This window comes from Phlebotomus papatasi, chromosome 2 (assembly GCF_024763615.1).
Source record: "Phlebotomus papatasi isolate M1 chromosome 2, Ppap_2.1, whole genome shotgun sequence".
Taxonomy (NCBI): Eukaryota; Metazoa; Arthropoda; class Insecta; order Diptera; family Psychodidae; genus Phlebotomus; species Phlebotomus papatasi.
This window is the reverse complement of record NC_077223.1, coordinates 96,137,315-96,157,153: the sequence shown is the minus strand read 5'-3', so window position 1 is coordinate 96,157,153 and position 19,839 is coordinate 96,137,315. Positions and strand designations below refer to the sequence as shown.

The 19,839-nt window shown below is 33.5% G+C and overlaps 2 protein-coding genes across 5 annotated transcripts in view; one reads left to right on the top strand and one right to left on the bottom strand.

Moving 5' to 3' along the window:
* The window catches only part of LOC129802535 (protein dopey-1 homolog), a 51,793-nt gene that overhangs the window by 29,571 nt on the left and 2,383 nt on the right, over window positions 1-19,839 (top strand). The window contains exons 7-10 of one of the 2 annotated variants that reach the window (XM_055848440.1): window positions 2,473-2,668; window positions 2,968-2,979; window positions 14,448-14,615; window positions 14,696-14,858. In XM_055848440.1, coding sequence (XP_055704415.1) covers window positions 2,473-2,668; window positions 2,968-2,979; window positions 14,448-14,615; window positions 14,696-14,858 — 539 coding nt within the window. The remainder of the gene's footprint in view (window positions 1-2,472; window positions 2,669-2,967; window positions 2,980-14,447; window positions 14,616-14,695; window positions 14,859-19,839) is intronic. The other variant, XM_055848441.1, reaches the window with a different exon arrangement.
* LOC129802539 (uncharacterized) lies at window positions 7,103-12,948 on the bottom strand. 3 transcript variants are annotated; one of them, XM_055848447.1, is made up of 6 exons: window positions 12,436-12,948; window positions 11,567-11,845; window positions 11,032-11,230; window positions 10,784-10,956; window positions 10,293-10,449; window positions 7,103-10,165 (listed from the first exon to the last, which is right to left on the bottom strand). In XM_055848447.1, exon 6 carries the CDS (start codon window positions 9,714-9,716, stop codon window positions 7,158-7,160), a length of 2,559 nt encoding a protein of 852 aa, XP_055704422.1. In that variant the 5' UTR covers window positions 9,717-10,165; window positions 10,293-10,449; window positions 10,784-10,956; window positions 11,032-11,230; window positions 11,567-11,845; window positions 12,436-12,948; the 3' UTR covers window positions 7,103-7,157. The 3 variants fall into 2 exon arrangements, with proteins under 3 accessions (XP_055704422.1, XP_055704424.1, XP_055704423.1); XM_055848448.1 differs by lacking the exons at window positions 10,784-10,956; window positions 11,032-11,230; window positions 11,567-11,845; window positions 12,436-12,948 and having other exon boundaries at window positions 10,293-10,516.

The following is a 19,839-nucleotide window of genomic DNA, read 5'->3' as shown; positions in this document are numbered from 1 at the left end:
CAAATTTTCTCGCGGATTTTCGTGGACAAGAAATTTTTCCGAAAATCCGTGAGCACGAACTTTTCCGTGGATTTTCACGTGACACGAATCTTTTAAAAGATTTTCGCGGACTTTCAAGGGCCACATTTCTCGCGGATTTTCGCGACTTTCAACATTTTCGTGGCTTGCGAAATATTTCGCGGATTTTCGTGAGCACGAAATTTTTCACGGATTTACGCAGGTCACGAAATTTTTAGAACATTTTTTTGGATGATTTTTGTGCTGTTTTTCGGGGCTTTCGAAATAATTCGAGAATTTTCGTGGGCACGAAATTTTTTCACGGATTTTCATGAGCACAAAATTTTTCGCGGATTTTCAGGTGATACGAATCTTTTAAAAGATTTTCGTGGGCTGCGAAATTTTTCGCGGATTTTCGTAATCACAAAATTTTTCACGGATTTTCACAGGACACGAATTTTTTAGAAGATTTTTGCGGGCCATGAAATTTTTCGCGGACTTTTGAGGACCACATTTTTCGCGGATTTTCATAGAACACGAAATTTTTAGAACATTTTCGTGGCTTCCGAAATAATTCGAGAATTTTCGTGGGCACGAAGTTTTTCACGAATTTTCATGAGTATGAAAGTTTTGGCGGATTTTCACGTGACACGAATCTTTTAAAAGATTTTCGTGGGCTGCGAAATTTTTCGCAGATTTTCGTAGGCACACAATTTTTCACGGATTTTCACAGGACATGAATTTTTAGAACATTTTCGTGGCTTGCGAAATTTTTCGCGGATTTTCGTGGGCAAGATATTTTTCGCGGACTCTCGAGGGCCATTATATTTTTTCCGAATATACGCAGGCCACTTAATTTTTTCGGAGATTTTCGCAGGGCACGAAATTTTGAGGGAATTTTCACGGGCTGCAAAATTTTTCGCGGATTTTCACAGGACATGAATTTTTTAGAAAATTTTCCCGGGCTACGAAATTTTTCGCGGATTTTTACGGGATACGAATTATTTAGAAGAGTTTTGCGAGGCATAGATTTTTTTTGCGGATTTTTGAGGACCACTACAATTTTCAGGTATTTTCATGAAACACGAATTTTTAGAACATTTTCGTGGGCTGCAAAATTTTTCGCGGATTTTCGTGGGCACGATATTTTCCACGGATTCTCGAGGGCCACTACATTTTTCGCGAATTTACACAGGCCAATTAATTTTTTCGGAGTGTTTCGCAGAGCACGAAATTTTTAGAGATTCATGGGCTACTAAATTTTTTTCGAATTTTCACTGGTATTTTTGAAATTTCTGCGGAATTTCTTCTGTGAAAATTTCTGCGGAATCTTGCAGGTCGCGAAATTTTCCACGGATTATTATTCGCAGATATTCGCGGGCCACGGTATTTTTTGTGCTCATTATTCAGACACACTATTTTTTGAACAGTCGATTGTCACGGAAATTACAAAACATTTTATATTCATTTTTATAATTGTTAAACGAAATTTGAATTATTTATATATGAACATCGTTCCTGTTTTGTCACAATCAGAATTTGTAATGAATGATCATGATGTTTACCGAGCGTTCACAGTCGGAATTTTCATAAGAGAAAATGCATTCGAAAATCGGTTTTAAAAAACCAAAAGACAGATATTTTTACTTCGCATTTCGTCCGCTTTGTGGCTGAAGTTATTTTGTGTTCGGTTTTTTAAGTGGTTCATCAATTACTCATTTAACTAATTTAACAGTTTTTTAGTCTAAAATGTCTTATGAAGTTTTACCGCCTTTTGCGAAAATGTAACTTGAAAATTCGAAATTAATTTTTCGAAAATTAGCGAAATTTTGTGCAGAAAGAATGTAATTTACCTTTTAGCAAAGACACTTCTGGGAAAACTGAACACCGTCTACGAGTGCATCATTATAGTTCAATAGATAGGAAACGCCGATTATATTGCACACATGTTCCCAATCTCGTTGATTATTTCGCGTTCTTTACTTTTTCTCACTTTATAAAGTTCAGTAAAAGCTGAAAGCCCTTGAATTTCCTCAAGTTAAACCCTTCAAATGCTCCTGGAAATATCTTTAGAAGTCGTATTTTTTCAGATTTGATCATGAAAACGGGTTAAGTAAATCATTATTGGTTCATCGTGTTACTTAATCATCTTAAAATTGAACTGTTTTTTTATTAGCCAAGACACACACCATAAAACAATTTAGTGCAGAGTATAATTGGATAAGTTAATTATACTTTTTTTTTGTATTTTTTCAAAGTCTCCTTTGACAAAAAATGAGTATGTAACTGAAATAACAGAAAGAAAGACGAGTAAAACGTACATGACCGTTTTATAGCTAGTTGGTATGTATCTTGGCTAACCATTTCTTATCTTACGGGAAGCGTCTTTTAACTTTATGAACTCTAAAAATATCATCTGTAGATCTAGAGATTTGTTAATATACCTCTTACTATTTGCCCTGAATTTCCATGTAGAACAACTGGCAAATAGTTTGAGACTGGAGAAAGTGGTTCCATCTGTTCAGGCTGCTGTCTTTCTCTGCTTCCGCGTTCTCCTGCTGCGAATGTCCCCGGATCATGTGACATCACTCTGGCCAATAATCATCGCTGAAATGGTGCAAGTTCTTCTGTCCATAGAACAAGAACTCAAGACTGACACGGAGGAGTTTAGGTGAGTTTCCTTTTTATCTTCTTCTATTCTTGCCAGTTTTTTCTGACTTTTCAGGATGGGTTCGTTTTTGTTTGTGTGGGTTTTAGTTTAAACACCATTTTAAAAAAAAGATAGCTCACAGGGAAATCACCGCTGGGCTGGTGTTAAAGAGGAAAAAGAAAATTGCGTGGTGAATTAACAAATCATCCAACAGCAAAAAAAAAATCATTGAATCTGATTTACTAATGGAAACAAATTTATGTTTTTTTTTCTCTCCTACACTTTTTCTTGTGCATCATTGTCGATTGGGGATGAGACAGGAAGCAGTCTAGGTGGGTGTGCAAAAAAAATCATTAATAAATCACCCTTCTATTTACATCTACAACTATCGATCAAAAGGGGAAAATATCTGATTACTGAGAGAAATCCGAAAAATTTAAATTAATATTCCGGAAATATTAATTTTACCCTGCAGTATTGATCCAAAATCGGTGTAAATATTACGCTTTTTAGGTGTATTGGGGGTTAAAGTTACCATTTTTCGTGTTAATTTTACCCTCAAAAGGTGTAAAATTAACATTAAAAAATGTTGATATATTTTTACACCTAAAAAGTGTTAAAGTTATGAGGAAAAAAGTTAATCGCACCCTCTTTTTTTTCTTAGTGATGGACAAATTGATGTATTATCAGCAAGTTTATGTTTTTCATAAAAAATGATGGGACAGTTTCAAGTAGCTGAAGTCTTTTTCAAGACACATTTGGCAAAGTTTATGAACTGTATTGGCTATAGACTGGATTAGCTTACTTGAGCTGAAATTCAATTTATAGCTGAAATTGGGAGATATTATGCAGTAATTTTGACTCAAATTTCTGAAATAATTGCAAATTTTTAATTTAAAACAAAATTCCTAGGATTTTATTCTAGAATTTCATTTAATTTATTTTTAAATCCATCCACTGATAGAAAACCGAAAAAGTTAAAATAACATTCCGGAAAAGTTTATTTTATCCGATCCGAAATCGGTGTAAATATTATGCTTTTTAGGTGTATTAGGGGTTAAAGTTACCCTTTTTCATGTTAATTTTACCCTTAAAAAGGTGTAAAATTAACATTAAAAAATTTTGATGTATTTTTACACCTAAAAAGTGTTAAAGTTATGAGGACAAAAAGTTAATAGCTGCCTCATTTTTTCTCAGTTTCTTACTGCTCGAACTAAAAGGGAAAGCAGTTTTTTTTATCCATTTTTTTTTCAACTTGTGATATGAATAAAGCCCAAACGGTAAGAGATATTGATTACTGGTCTTCGACGACCCCCCCATAAGTCAATATTATCTAGGACCGTATTTTTTTATTTTTCCCATCTCTTTTCAAACCATGCTTTTTTTATTTGCTTCCAAAACGACGGTTTTAGAGGTAGTCAAGCCAATATTTCGTCTTTTGGCGCCTATGTTCGAAAAACATTTCGATATCGAATTTTCGAAGGTCAAAGTTTAACCACTTTGAAGGGACTATTTCGAAAGTTTCTTATTTCAAAATGAATTTTATTAGTGTGAACGAGAAGAAGGTCATACATCTTTAAATATTTGAGAATCATCTGTCTAAAGTTTTCATCCTAACGATCCTAACCATCTTTGGCACGGACTGCAGTTTCAAGTCTGCTGATGAATGTATCGTACGGCACACGCTGCCCGAACCTGAGCTTCCGGAATTTATTTACCATTTATTTACCATATTTACCATTAGTATTTATTCACCATTCACGATTAGTCCGGATATTGGCCAACAAAATGTCCCAAAAGGAAAAGCCGTGCGAACTTGCGTTTGATGACCGTAGAGGTCACTGTGTATTCGACATGGACAAGGAAACGTAACTTGTCGTCCAATCTTATTTCGCACATTATTTCTGAGACGCTTACGAGTTTTCTAAAGAATCCCTGTGTCTTTTGCCGATCTGTGGGTTTGATTGGATAAGGGCTATTTTGCATTGGCGGGAAAATTCCAGGATTTTTACAAAAGATCTCCCTCATTGTCCCAAACCTTCAGTTGTCCGCGAATGATTGAAGAGTGTCTGGTGCATCCGTTGAGATCTCTTGTGAAAATCCTGGAATTTTCACGCCAATACAAAACAGCCCCATCCCAACGAAATCCACAGATCTTTGACAATACTCGACCACTGAGGAAGATACGTAGCGTGTCGAAAGCTCTGGAGAAAAGGTATAGTTTTTTATCTTAGGTTGAAAACTGTAATTCTTTCCAGGATAGTTTTCCGACACGCATTGCTACTAATTTTAACGAACCAGTCCAAAAACTCCAGTGAAAATTGATTATCTGCCTATTACGGAAGTCCATATCATAAAAAAAACGATGGTCCTTGGAATTCCAGTGATCATTCGAATGTCCAAGTTTTCGTATAAACTTTCACTCAAATAGACATGATCAATTGGACGATGAACTGAATCTATACAATACGTATAGATGTAAGATTTGGGAAAGGGGGATATTGAGAGAAAACTCTCCTTTTTATTTAATAAATGGTTTAATTCAATAGTATGTAACTTCATAATGAAAAAGTACGTCTCCTCCCTTGAACAGAACTCTATAATATTTGTTCTACTGATCGGGTACCACGTTCCCAGTGAAATCATTCCAAATTCCAAATTCATTCCCACATAGATATGGCACTCTTCTGTTACGGCCAGTGGAATTCAAGTCACCTCATAAAGAAAAACATTTCTTCAATCTTGCCCTGGGGGCAAATTCCTTTATTCGGGAGTTTTTCGCGGAAGTAGAAAAATTGAGAAATACACATTATTTGAGAGTGGTTGACTCGATTTTTCCTTAGCAGATTTAGTGTGTTTCTCGAATTTTGTACTCACATGAGAAATCCCGAATAGCAGAATTTGCCCCCTGAGCTTTCGGTCCTGGATATGGACCTTCTTCAGTGGTCGACTAAACTACATTTTTTTTTATCCTCTGGAGAAACATAGTTTAGTCGACCACTGAAGAAGATCTATATTCAGGACCGAAAGCTCTGGGCAAGATTGAAGAAGTGTTTTTCTTTGTGAGGTAATTCAAATTCTACTGGCCGTCACCGGAGTGTCCCCTATCTAAGTACGATCATTTCGTTTTATTGAAGAAGCCGATGTCCAGGAACTGGTCACTAACGGCTAAGCGAAACAACTCCTTCGCTCATCGAGCATGAGTTTTTTTTGAATGTTCTTTCTGGAATTTTTGAATCTTTCTCATAGACGGTCTCTTCCGATCTTCGTTTCATGGTTGTTCGTGATATGTGCACCTCACGGACAATTTTTCTGTAGCTTAGACGCAGTTTTCGTTCAATTGGCTTCTTCACTATAAAACAAAAATATGAAGGCACTGGGACCAGTGGTATGAATGTTATAAAGACCTAAAGTTAGTTACCCTTCAATTGGGACACCCTGTAGAGGATGAGATGGGGTAATTTGCAATCATCTCTAATTTGGAACAGTGAGACTTCCTTACAGTTTTAGATGGCAAAAGTTAAAAAACAACGAAGAAGTGCTCTCAAATGAATGTATATTCTTGTACATCTTGGTGGTTTTCTTTTTCTCTTTGACCATCTGAAACAGTGAGAATATCACAAAATTCCAAAATAGACATGATTCCGAATTAACCTCATCTTACTATAGGGCCTTGACGGACCAGAGGATTAGCCGAGAGACGGCTTAGCGTAATTATATTCGAAATAATGGTTAAACAGCATTTCTATCATTTTCCACTAAGCCGTCTCTCGGCTTAAGGGCAGAATCACATTGACAGTAAAATGCTCACCGTATTTCGTTAATTTACGCATTTTTATTACAATTTTTACGCAAATTCTCGATTACCGTATTACCTTATCTTATACTCGGTGGTACTACACTCAGAAAAAAAAGAGGGTAGAATTAACTTTTTTTCGTCATAACGGTTACACTTTTTAGGTGTAAAAATATATCAACATTTTTTTCATGTTAATTTTACAACTTTTTAGGGGTAAAATAGAGGAAAGTTAATTTAACATTTTCGGATAAATTTTATCTCTTTTCGTCATAAGATATGCTGAAAAAATGGAGTCAAATTTACCCTTTTTATGATGAAAATCAGTTTTTAGGGGAAAAATAGAGGAATGTTAAATTAACATTTTCGGATAAATTTTACCTCTTTTCGTCATAAGATATGCTGAAAAAACAGGAGTCAAATTTACCTTTCTTATGGTAAAAATAATTTTTTTGGGGTACATATTTAAGGGTTATTTTAATCTTTTTCAGGGTAACCAGGATCTTTTTAATCATTCTATATGAACCAAGTAGACGAGTAAAAAATACATTTTTTCAGATAATTATTACCCGAATGCGGATAATCCGAAAAAGCTCACATATATCCTGAAAAGGGTATAAGTTAACCTTTGAGGATAAAATTAAAACACATTACACTTCTTTTTCATTCAACATTTATTTTTACAAACTTAAAACTAATAACTATTTATACTAATTAATTTTGTATAAATCTTATATAAATTTCATCATTTAATTTCACTTCTTCTGTTGAATAATTTTGAATTTCATCAGGATAAACAATTTTAAATCCTTCATAATCACTTAAATATTTATATGATTGATATTTTTGTGAAAAAAATACTCTGATTTGACGTGTAATTAATAGAGGCTTGCCAGTTTCCATTATCATTTCTTCAATTCTGAATATTTTGTTTTCGTGTGAAATATAATTGTAAACGTCGAATTTTAAATTTTTATAAGACAGTTTCCTTATGGTCTGAATTTCGCATATATCTCTTACACTGTATGGCAAATAATCATAATAGTTCTGTGCTTTTGTAGTGACTTTTAGATGATTTTCATAATTTATTTCCAAATGAAAAAAATCATTATTTAAAAGAGAATTTGCAAAAATCATTCCGGTTTTTATGGCCAATGTATAACATATGTTTATTCTTGACGTTACACTTTGCGCATACTTCTTAAACACTTGATGTTTTGCTTCGAATCGGAAGCACCACAGAGCTGTGAGTGGACCAGAATTTTTAATAATATTGACATAATGCAAAAGATGATGGTGCTTCGGTTTAAGAGTATCATTAAATAAGTCAATGTACATTTGGTTATGATCAGCGATCAGGTTGGCCAATTTATCAAGTGTAACCTCATCAAATTTAGAAAGATGAACAATGTCTAATATTTTAATCAAGACAACTAAAAATTTGTGAACTGGATCTGATGCCTTAACGAAATTACCAATCATTAACAATATGAAGTGTGTAAAGGTCTTGACTTCGGCTGCATTCATTTTCAGATTTTTCTTCGTAATATCGTTCTTTCGAATTGGGCTACTTTTGTTATTGGAAAAATAAGTTCCATATGGAAAGTTCTGTTTTCGATCATTGAGCTCATCCAGTGTAAAATACTTTTTTTCGAAAATGAAATAGTTAAGTACATGGCAAAGATCGTATTTACAGACACCTAGGTACAAGTCATGCATAATATCATTTGAAATGTTATCCGTAACATGAAAAGAATTTAGCGAATTAAATACAGAATTTTCTCGGATCCCTGATTCTTTTAAAGTATCTTCTTGTATACATTCATTGTAATTGGAGCGATCTCTCAGTTTACTAGGAATTTCTCTTGTTGCTGTTTGGGTTTCCCCTTTATTCATTAAACAAAATCTGCAAAGCATATTAATGTTAAATGACTTTGAAAATCCCAGTAGTTCTTTTAGAGCTAAGTTGTCGCCTAATACTTGTCCAAGAGAAAAATAAATGCGTGTGGATTGTGTCTTAGTTTGTATCAGTATTCCCTCCTCTTCTAAATGGTTTAACATTTCAATAAGTTTTGACAAGCCAATGTGATTACCGAAAGATGACAAGTCTTTTGCTTTTATGAATCCTGCTACAAAGATATTCTTTTCTGAACTGAGACAATAATTGGGAATGACCGGGATGCTATAATATATTCCGCATACTTGTTCACTATGGGGTCCCTGATTATTATTGATTTCAAAGCTGTCGGCATAAAGAAATATGGGTAAAACTATTTTATTTCCAAAATGTTGACATTTTCTATTCCAATAAAACGCGTTTATAAAATGACTTAAAATTGGGCCCGTTTTTAGTGTTTCAATATTATTTAAAGTTATTTTTAGATTATCACCACATTCGAAAAATCTTTTCAACTGAAAACTCATATCATGTAAACTACCCTGAAACTTAGTCAAATCTAATGAACGCGCAATTATCACTTCTTCAGCTATTTCATTGTTTGAAAAAAAATGAATTGGTTTTTTAAAAAGTAACTGTCTTTCCATATATTTTGTTAATCTGTATTCAGTTTTAGTGATTTCAGCTGCATTTTCAATTTCATCAAGGCAAGACCTAAATTCTGCTTGCTTATTTTCCGGTAAAAATTGAAGGAATGATTTGAAATCGGTTACAATTGGTTTAATCACATTTTCTCTTACTTCCTTTTGGATATCTATCACATTCTTTCTTGTAATATTAGGCTTTGACTGTAGTGACAATGAGAACCTTAATAAGGAATTTTGCAATCCAGATCGTGTTTCGGATTCTTCTCTATTTGCATTTGGTGTGATAGTAAATAAATTGGAATCGGACTGTGTCAATATGGATTGACTGGCTTCAACATCATTATCCATTTCCATGGGAGTATCGAAAAAAAATTCTGATATATTACTCAATGACGAAGATGCGGAGAGGTATGAATAATTATCATTTTCTTCAAAAATATTTTCTTTAGTCAATTTTTGGGGGCCTGATGTAGACTGGTTTGAATCATATGTATTTTTTATAGTGGATATATCAGATTTTTGTTTTGAGAGTTTTGCTGTCTGTTGGTTGTGCTTTTGAATATGTGATCGGTAATTGTAATAGTTTTGATAAATTTGACCACATTTAGAGTCCATGCAAGTATATTCAAAATCAACGGGAGTCTTATGATGCTTTCGAAGGTGATTGAATAACTGAGTATCTTTTTGAAATCGTTTTTTGCAAATGCTAATACAGCACAAGAGATGCATGTTTGTGAATTAAAGAATCTGTTTCAGAATGTTTTCAACTTTTGGGTCATAAGACCTCGAGGGCATGAATTCAAAATAAAAGCCCTCCAATAGCTCCCAAGCATACTTGCATTTGCGAGAATATTCAATTCCAAAAAAGATGCTCATTTTCATGTAAACTTCCAAAGCCTTTGCAAACGAAGGCAACTTAAACAAAAACTCTCCACAACATACGTAACTTTCCTTCAATTCCTCCAATTCGCCTGTAACAATAATTTTCATCTGAGGACTTCCCTTACTGGCTGCTTCTTTTTGACAATCCTTTACTGTTGAATCAATTTGGGCAGAAACATCCAATCTGACAATCATATCGTGCTGAGCAGTACTTATAGAAACTTTCTTATTTCCACGCATGTTACCAGGAGGAATGATTGCGTTTATCAACATGCTCGTGATGTAAAGCTGAGAATCTAGAAAACAAATGTGAAATATAACCTCTTTTTTCAATCATGTAAACAATGCAAATTAAATGTGTAATTATAAAAAAAATAATTCAAGTGTTAAAAAATAAAAACACGAAAAAAATAATCATCTTACCTTCATTGCAGCCAGAAAGTTTATTGAAAAGGCTCTTGTTGTATTTGTCCTTGATTTCAATTGAGAAAATCGGAGACAGTTTTTTTTGCAAGTCTTTGAAGCTCTCCATTGACTTTTGTTGCAATTGAGGAAATTTTTGGAAGAAGTCAATATCGATCTGAAATAAAATACTTTATTGTTAATGAGTTAAAGAGATTATTAGCATGCAAGATAAAAAAATGATAAAAAAAATTAATTTTTAGGAAAATTTGGAGAATCGAAATATATTTCTATTTTCGAAGATCAAATATGTTAAAAATTCTTGATTTTAATTTATCAAACCATCAATAATTATCCCGATTTTAGAGCTGAAGAGCTTATATTTTGTTTAAAAGAAATAAAAATAATATTTTCTTTCGGAAGTATTAAAAGTTTTTTTTATATAATATTCGACCTTGCATGTTTGAATTGAACCCTTTTTGACAAAATTATAAATGCTAAAAGAATCTTACCAATTCAAACCCACGTTCGTCTTTCAATCCAGGACAAATATCCAAGAAATATTGTGATGAGAAGACAGATTGCTCTCTTAGTCTCCACTCTGAAGTTGCCTGCCATTTTTCTAATACTTCTAGCCAAGGTTCCTTGTTTTCTTTCAACCATTGGATCTGCTCCATCAAAATATCTGCAAAAGGAATACAATTGTATAAGACGTTGTACGAAAGTAAAAAAAGTAGGATAAATAATGTTTATATTTTACTTGAAGCATTTTCGTCTCCAGTTTCTGAAACTTGTGAAACTTCCATTGCATCGCTGGATGTAGAATCACTGGTCTTCTTAACAGAATACTTCCTCTTTAAGTTTTTGTACTTGTTGAAGAGCTTTCCTGACGGATTTTTTTGGGTTGTCTGGTCGTCCTTCTTCTCTGATTTACGAAGTCTTGGTTTATAATACATCAGCTTAAATTTAAAAAAAAATGAAATGACTTATGCAGAATATCAATCGATGACTCAGCAAAATCAATCTACACAAATATAGAGTAAAGATGATAATTTCCTCTGATTTTATACCTTTCTGGACTATATTTATATCATATAATATTTTAATTGTTGCTAAAGTATCTTAAATGTTGAAATTTAAAATAATTGAATAATAATTAAATATTTTTTTCAATATTTCAAAGTGCTCATAATTTAAAAAAAAAAAGTCAAAGAAGTCCAATAAGATCTACCTAATTGTAAAGCACTTTTATTACTCATTTTAAACGACGTAAAATTTCGGAAGTAAAGACTTACTGGGTTTTCTGACGGAAACAATCTAAGGATAGCCTCTGCATGCGTTGTGAAGTCTTTGGGCGACATGTGCAATTCATGTTTAAGGTTATCTTCTATAATAATGGTGACGAGAATATTTCTTTCTCGGTTGCTAAGGCTTCGATTCTTTTTCCCCTTGTCGAGAATTGCCCGCCCTAGAAAGCTTTCTTGGAGAAGATTTTCGAGAGACTGTGGTTTTCGAAGGGACATTCCAACATCCATCACTTCTTCACCTTCGTCATCATTTGCTGGTAACTTTTCCTGGAAAATGAGAGATGATTTTAAGCAAATACTTCTTAATCCATTCAGTCAGTGTACCAGAAATACTTGAGATATAATGGTCATATTTTGGGATTAGTTTTCGACAGATTAATAGATGATTTTTTTGAAGAGAAAAAAAAATGATCTATTATGGGGGCGCGGGGAGCCCCTGTCAAACATACGTCTTAACGGTCACTGAATTTAAATTCTGTACATTAATTCATAAAAAACTCTATTTCTTTAGATAGAGTAACTATCCAAACAAACAAATTGGCAACTAGAATTCAAATCAGGAAAGAGGAAAGAAGTCAATTTTAACAAATTTGACGGGATGTCGTATTTTCTGTCCGCCATTTTGAGCAAAAATTTTGCATGACCTTGAACGAAGTAAGAAAACAATAAGAAAACGTACTTTCATCTCCGTCGGACTATTTTTCCCAAGTAACTGAATAACTAACGTTATTAAAAAACCACTTCCGACAGCAATTCGGATAAAAATTTCCCAGGAATAAATCATCTAAAATCACTAAATTCGCGTATGATGTATAATAAGTGCGTATGTGGTTAAGCAGCAGTTTAAAAAAAAATACCTTGTTTTCCTTTTGCCAATTCTTCAAATTTTGGCGAAAGATGATACTGTCTCCGATGAAGCAATCATCCGCAAAGATTTTGGAAATTGACTCTGCAGTCATAGATGCCAAATGTGCTAGATTTATCACTCCACAATGCCGTAGACGTACTTTTCCATCCTCAGAAATTTTCCATTCCGAGAACAAATTTTCAGTTTCGGTGTTCTCCACACTCCCAGAATTCTCGCCTACCTCCTCACTCATCACTTATAACTTCTAAGCACTAAGAACTTTTAAGTTTCTTCGAAAAAAACCACTCTAGTAATCACAGTAGAACCAGAAAATAAAAAAAAATATCACCGAATTCTATTAAAATGGAGACACCAATGGATTCTTCGCGTGGCGTGATCGCAACTGTCTTGTTTTTCACTCTGTCTTACAATGCAAGTAAGAAAGAGAGAAGCATAGCTTCATTTGTCCACTATTGTGAGCGCATGCGCAGACTGACTGACGCAACCTCAGCGCGCTTTTTAATTCAAAAAAAAAAAAGAAAAATAACTTTTTTTTTCTAATTAACATTTTCTGAGCCATGATGCCAAGAATTTTCATCATTTTCTTTGTACCATTTCGAAAAAATAATGCCTGGAATATTATTTTCAAGTTTTTAAACTTTTTATACTTGTTTCAGAAGATAACTTTTACACCTAATACACCTAAAAAAGATAAATTTTACTCCGATATCAGTTTATTTGCATCGAGGTAAATTTTCCATTTTTTCCGTCAGTGTAACTATGACTCATAATACACCCAAAAAAGTTAATATTTACACCGATTTCAGATTAGTGCTGTAGGGGTAAAATTAACATTATCTGAATGTTATTTTAACATTTTCGATTTTTTTCCGTGGGTGTAACTATTACCCCTAAAACACTTAAAAATGTTGCATTTACACCGATTTCAGATCAATACCATGTGGGTAAAATTAACTTTACTGGAATGTTATTTTAACATTTTCGATTTTTCTCCATAGGAGTAACTGCTACCCCTAATACACTTAAAAAAGTAATATTTACACCGATTTCAGATCATTACCGTAAGGGTAAAATTAACATTACAGGAATGTTATATTAACATTTTCGGATTTCTCTCAGTGTAGGTGAAAATATTGTAAAAAAATTGAAGAAATAAAACGAAAATTCGATAAACGGTTAGCAAAATAAAACTGTAAGAGAATTTATCGTTCAGTTATTTTTGATAACCGTTTATCGAATTTTCGTTTTATTTATTCAATTTTTTTACAATATTTTCACCTAGTGTCACCGAGTATGAGATAAGGTAATACGGTAATGGAAAATTTGCGTGAGAATTGCAATGAAAATCCGTAAATTAACGAAATACGGTGAGGCTGCGGCGAGCATTTTATTGTCAATGTGATTCTGCCCTAAGTCGTAAGTATGTCTTGGGCATTACTGCTTTCTCTGAGGACTTCGAGCAGTAAAATGTAGCTTAATCATTTGTTTGATTCATTTTGTCAAAAAGAAATTCATTATCTTTAAAGATCTAAAAAATCTAAAATCATATTCTAAATTTTCTTTCCATACGCGACAATTCGTCGCTTGAATCAGTAATTGTCGTAACTTACAAGTCTATAAAAAAAAGTAATTATTTAAATTATGTTGCAGTGTTTAAAAGCAAACTTACCAGATATTTTCCCCTTTATCACTTATCAAGGTTATCCATTGATGTTAGTGATGGATACTACCTCTCAGTCAGTGAAAGGTTTTTGGGAGGAAGAACTTTCCGGACAATCTTTTTCTCATCTGCACTGTTTTCTTTTTTTTACCCAATGTTTTTTCACGCTTCTAATTATTCACTGTTGCGCAATTGATCAGCAAATTACTTCTGCTGTTTTTTCTGCTTTTTTGTTTTGGTTTTGCAAAACACGATTATATTGATAAAGTTTTTTTTAAGCTGTTTAAATCGAATAAAACCATTAATTTATCTTGAAATGACGTTTTTTTGCGTGAATTTAGTCAACATATTCGCGTGCTGTCGGGCTTGGATAGCACTTGGGTGACAAATACCAGCAATGGGCTTCATTCCAATGGACATCCACAGTGGCGAATGGTTCAATTAGAAACGGCAAAACTCCTTGAATTGGGATGTGTTCTTCCCGCCACCAATTTGCCACATTTCCAAATGTAAGAATGAAAGAGTTCTTTAGAATTTCTTGGGAGATTATTGACCTTCCGTGGGGGATTTCTTTTTTTTTTTGTAATAGGTATCGTTGGGCCTTTGTGGCTGGTCTCAATGATTACGCAGCGGATTCGCTCAATGGAGATGTGAATGTGAAGCCAGGAGTTCCAACACCTTCCTCAGTATTTATTCCACATGTCACGAGAATTGCTCGTCTCATGGACTATCGATACACAAGCCATTCGCCGGTAAGTTTTTTTATTCTAAATCAAATATTATTATTTTTTATTCTTTTGTTGATTCATAAAGAGCAAGAACATCAGCAATTTAATGAATTAATGGGACAATAGGAATTGAGGAGGAAATTTATGATTTTTTGAGAAGGATAGCCTTTGTAATTTATTGGCACGCAATAGATTTCAAAAGATTTCAGTAGATTTTTTTAGATTTAATAATTTTCTGAATATCATAGAGACTTGGTTCAAGTTCATTAAGTCATAATAGATGAACTTGATATGCGCAGAAGACACGTTTCAGGAGATCAAAGGGTAGAATATTGTAATGTGATGGCTTATAAAATCAAACAAAAACAAAAATATTAGTATATAGAACTTTCTGATAAAGAAATTTCTCAGAATTTGTCCTGATTTTGCAAAATGTAAAACGATAAGGACGTTAGATCTACAATCTTTAAACGGGCTTCAGATTTGTGGTTTAGCGATATGGTTGTACTAATTCTCTTATTTTTTTGGGTAACATTATCTGACTTAAGATTATTAAAACTAGTGATAACTCTTGATCAACTTATTGCACGTGATATTCTTAACGTGAGCGAACTCGGATTGCATAAAAATTTGATGTGGAACTAAGAATGAGAGATATTGTACAACAATTTGGAATAAAATTTCTGAAAAATGCAAACTTTTTAATTAAATCAAAATATCTAGGATGTAAATGAACTGACGGAAAGATGATAGTGGAATAGAGACCAGAATCTCCTCTATAATTATGCCCTAAAACTTGATCTCATCGGTTGCTTAGTAGTCAAAGTAATTCAATTTATTTGTTTTGCAACTCGTCTTTTGACCACAACGGGCATTTTGTCCATGTGACGAACTACAGCAATATCAAAGAATGATTGAATTTTGTGAGGATTTTTTTTAAACCTTTATTTTAATAACGCAGTCCAATAAAAGCGGTCATATTAGACCCTGCGTACTTTCACAGCGTTATTATCTGAAAACATTTTTTTTTGTACACTGTAATCGACAAAATCGCACATATGGCATCTATGGCATAATCTGAGCGAAAAAAATGATGTTTGGACGAAATGTAGAAATAAATGTCCTTTACAATTTATGCCAAAATAATTATAAAATCAATTGAGCTTGAGCATGAGTCCAAATAATTGAATTTATGTAATATGAACATTGGTTTTTCGACTATGGCGAACCTAGTGTTGGTCCTAAAAAGTTAAAATATTCTAGAAAGTCATAGCATTTGTGACACCTTTAATTTCCGTCCTCACTCGTCAAAATCGGTTAAATAGAACCGGAGATATGATGTTTTGAATTTCGTGAGCTTTGACGCCTCATATTTCCGGTTCTATTTTAACCACAGGGAACCCACGCCACTTTTTGGAAACTTCATAGCCTAGGCTACAACACCCTAGAATTTGACCAAAATGCCAAATAGCTTTTTTGAGAAAAATGAGTTTGAATTTTGACGGTATCACAGCGCCACCTGTGGTGACTTTTTGAACTTCCATCTGAAAGTGCTCATCGAGACGAAACCAAAAACCGAAAATTTAGGTCAAGATGTTAATTAGAACCGGAGATAGAGGGCGGTAATTTTCGAATTTTGACCCCTTCTAGCTCGGGTCAGGGGTTATCGGGCGACTTAAGTTTTTTTTTTTGTTTGATAGGTATAATGTTCAGCTACAACATACTAAAATTTGAGCCTAATGCACAGTGGGGTTGTCGAGTTATTTAACTTAGAAAATTGAAACATTTTATTTTTAATAATAGCGCCCCTAGCGGTGATTTTATGAACTTGTGATGTTAAGTGTGATGGCAAGTGACATTTCATGAGAGCTCTCCAAAGCGACCTCACTTTTTAAATTCTGACTGAATGTTCTCCTAAAGACAGGAGAAATAACAAGAGGTTCTCAAAGGAACAATGTAATGGTCAATGAGGGTGGCTTGATTGCTCGGGGTTGGCAGAGAACCGCGAAATTGCATAATTTTGAGGTAATTGAGACCAAGGGATTTCACTTCAACTGGCGAGCGCTACCGTCTTATCAGCAATTGAAGTATTGAAGAAAAGAGATTTATCTCGAGCGCACCGCGCTCGTAGATAGATCCCTTGGAAAGATTAACTAGAACTGGAACTCTGAAACATCTATTAACCCATTCCTTACCATGGTATTATACATCATACGGAAATTGAGTGATTTTAGATGATGTATTCCTAGGCTATTGTTATCCGAATTGTTTTCAGGAATGGAATTTTATTTACTTTAGTCCTTCATTTAGTTGGAAAAAATAGCCCGACAGAAATGGGAATACATTTTGTTGTCCTTTCCTCGCTTCGCGTGAACTCATTCGAAAATTTTGCTCAAAATGGCGGACGGAAAATTCGACATCCCGTCGAATTTGTTAAAAATGACCTTCATCGTCTTCTCTGATTTAAATTCTGGTTGCCAATGTGTTTTCTCGGATAGTTACTCTATCTAAATCAAAAGAGTTCGTATTGAATTAATGTACAAAATTTAAATTCAGTGACCGTTAAGACGCGTGTTTGATGGCAGCTCCCCGCGTCCCCATAATGGATAAAAAATTTTCCTTTTCAAAAAATTCATCTATTAATCTGTAGGAAACTAATCCCAAAATATGAACATTCTATCTCAAGTATTTCTGGTACATTGACTGAATGGGTTAAAACACGTCAGTTGAGTTAAACTTACTTTTTCTTCCCTGTTGCATCACCTTCTAGAGCCTAATATGCACGAGCAATTGATCTTTCAAGAAGACAAATTTTAAAGGCGTTTATTCTCCAATTTTCTCTGTTTTATAAAGTAAAAATTCTTAGTACTAAATCCCCTAACAAAGTAGAGAGAGAAAAAAATTCCCGAAGCCATCGATATACACGCCCACCTTTTATGGTGAAAATTGACTGATAGGGTAAGTTTCGGCATAGTTGTATATAAGCACCGAAGTCCTAAGTTTGAAATACAATATTTTTAATTCATATTGATATTTTTTGTTACTTCTTATTCAGAAAGGTTTTGTGGAACCTGAAAACTAGTTTATCATCTTTGTTTTCTTTAAATCACTTTCTAAAATATTAAAAATTAATAATAATATGGACATTGCTTTGGGTAGTATTTCGGCCACTTTGAGTGAAATTCCGGCCACCTTTTTTCTGGCCACCTTTTGTGACGCAACGGATAGAAAATTTTAAAACGTCAAACGGAACGTGTTTAAAATTTACTTTAATACTTTTATATGACCCACAAGCCCTGAGATCTTCCGTGGAATTTGTCTTGAAGACCTGAAGAGTAGCATCTCAAATTTACGCGCAGATTCCCGTAGCAATTTGCCCTTCCTGAACTTTTCTTAGGCCTTTTCCACATCATCTTTTTCATAGAAACGATGGTTTTTTTTTCTCTGGACATTGTAGAACTCAGAAATTGAAAAAAAGAACACAAAATGAATAAGAAATATAGGAAAGCAAAAGATGTTGCCGGAATAGGCAACACTACCTCACCGGAGACACGCTCACAAAGTATATACTTTTTTACGCGAAATACAGGATCCAGCTGGGAAATTTCACCCGAAATTTAAAGATTGATTCACTATTAACATAAACAGAAACAATCTTTAATGAAAACTAATCAATTTTCATGAAAAACACGGAAGGAAAACCTTTTACACATCACGACAAATCGTAAGACGATAGAAACACAATCGATCCGTCAATCTGTCACATTTTTTGTAATGCCCTAGACACACTTACGACTAAAGTACAGAGATGGCTAAGTTCGTTCATAGTCAAGCCAGTTCCTGACACTCTAAAAACGAGGCTTAATATTTACTGGTACTCACAAAACACAACTTTCGTGGGTTTTTATGCAGATATTTCCACTGAAACACACTAATACTACTTCGTAAATGAAAATAATTGTAAATTTACTTCACAATTCACGTGTAACAACAAGAATTTATCACTAATATCACCTAAATTGGCTAAATCGCGATATAGATTCTAACTCACAAATAATTGTAATTGATATTGATTATTACGTATTAACCGAGATATGAATTTACAAGTAGTTTCATTTTAAATAAAGTACATGTACATTGCAATAAGAATATCTGCACAAAAATCCCACGTTTTGTGGACACCAGTGAATGCTAAGCCTCGTTTGTAGTGTGTCAGGAACTGACTTAGCTATGAACGAGCTTAGTCATCTTCGGACTTTAGTCGTTAGTCTGTCTAGGGCATAAGACTTTTTCCACACTGAGTTTTTACAACGCAATTTAAATTCAAATTATACCTAAAATTTAACGGTCTATGTGTTCATACATCCTAAAATGAATAAATATTTAAAAGCAAAATGAATTCATTGACTATTCGAAGATTACATACATAATTTTAATTTATTTATTTCAATGGCCGAAATTACACTCAAAGTGGCCGAAATTAGAAGCTAACCGAAATTTGGCACACTTACCCTAATATTTCACAAATTATGCCGAAAAAATCAAACAAAACATTTTGATATTTTTCTAGCAATTTTCATAAGAAACAGAGAAAATGACAACTACCATGTCAATAGGTTATGAATATCACGCATGCAATACAATTTTTTTTTTAATTTTTCTTGCAAGTCACCCTTTGATTGTTTAATAATGACTTTGGCATTTATAACTTCTCAAATAATCATAAAATTAGGTTTAATAATCTTTTTATCGAAAATTGAAATAGGGGAGACCGGATAGGTTTGGGACAAGGGTAGTGTGGGACAAGGCGATTTTTTCAATTAATTTTTGAAATAAATGGGATTTAACCATTACTGTATCGTAGGCAATATTAAGATGTATCTTGACTAAAAAAAATGGATAACCTCAGTTTTATTGTTTTAATTCTATGAACATTTTTTTAAAAATTGATAAAAATTGTATATTTTGACGTCTCAGTTTTCCTCTTTGTATTTTATATCAGCAA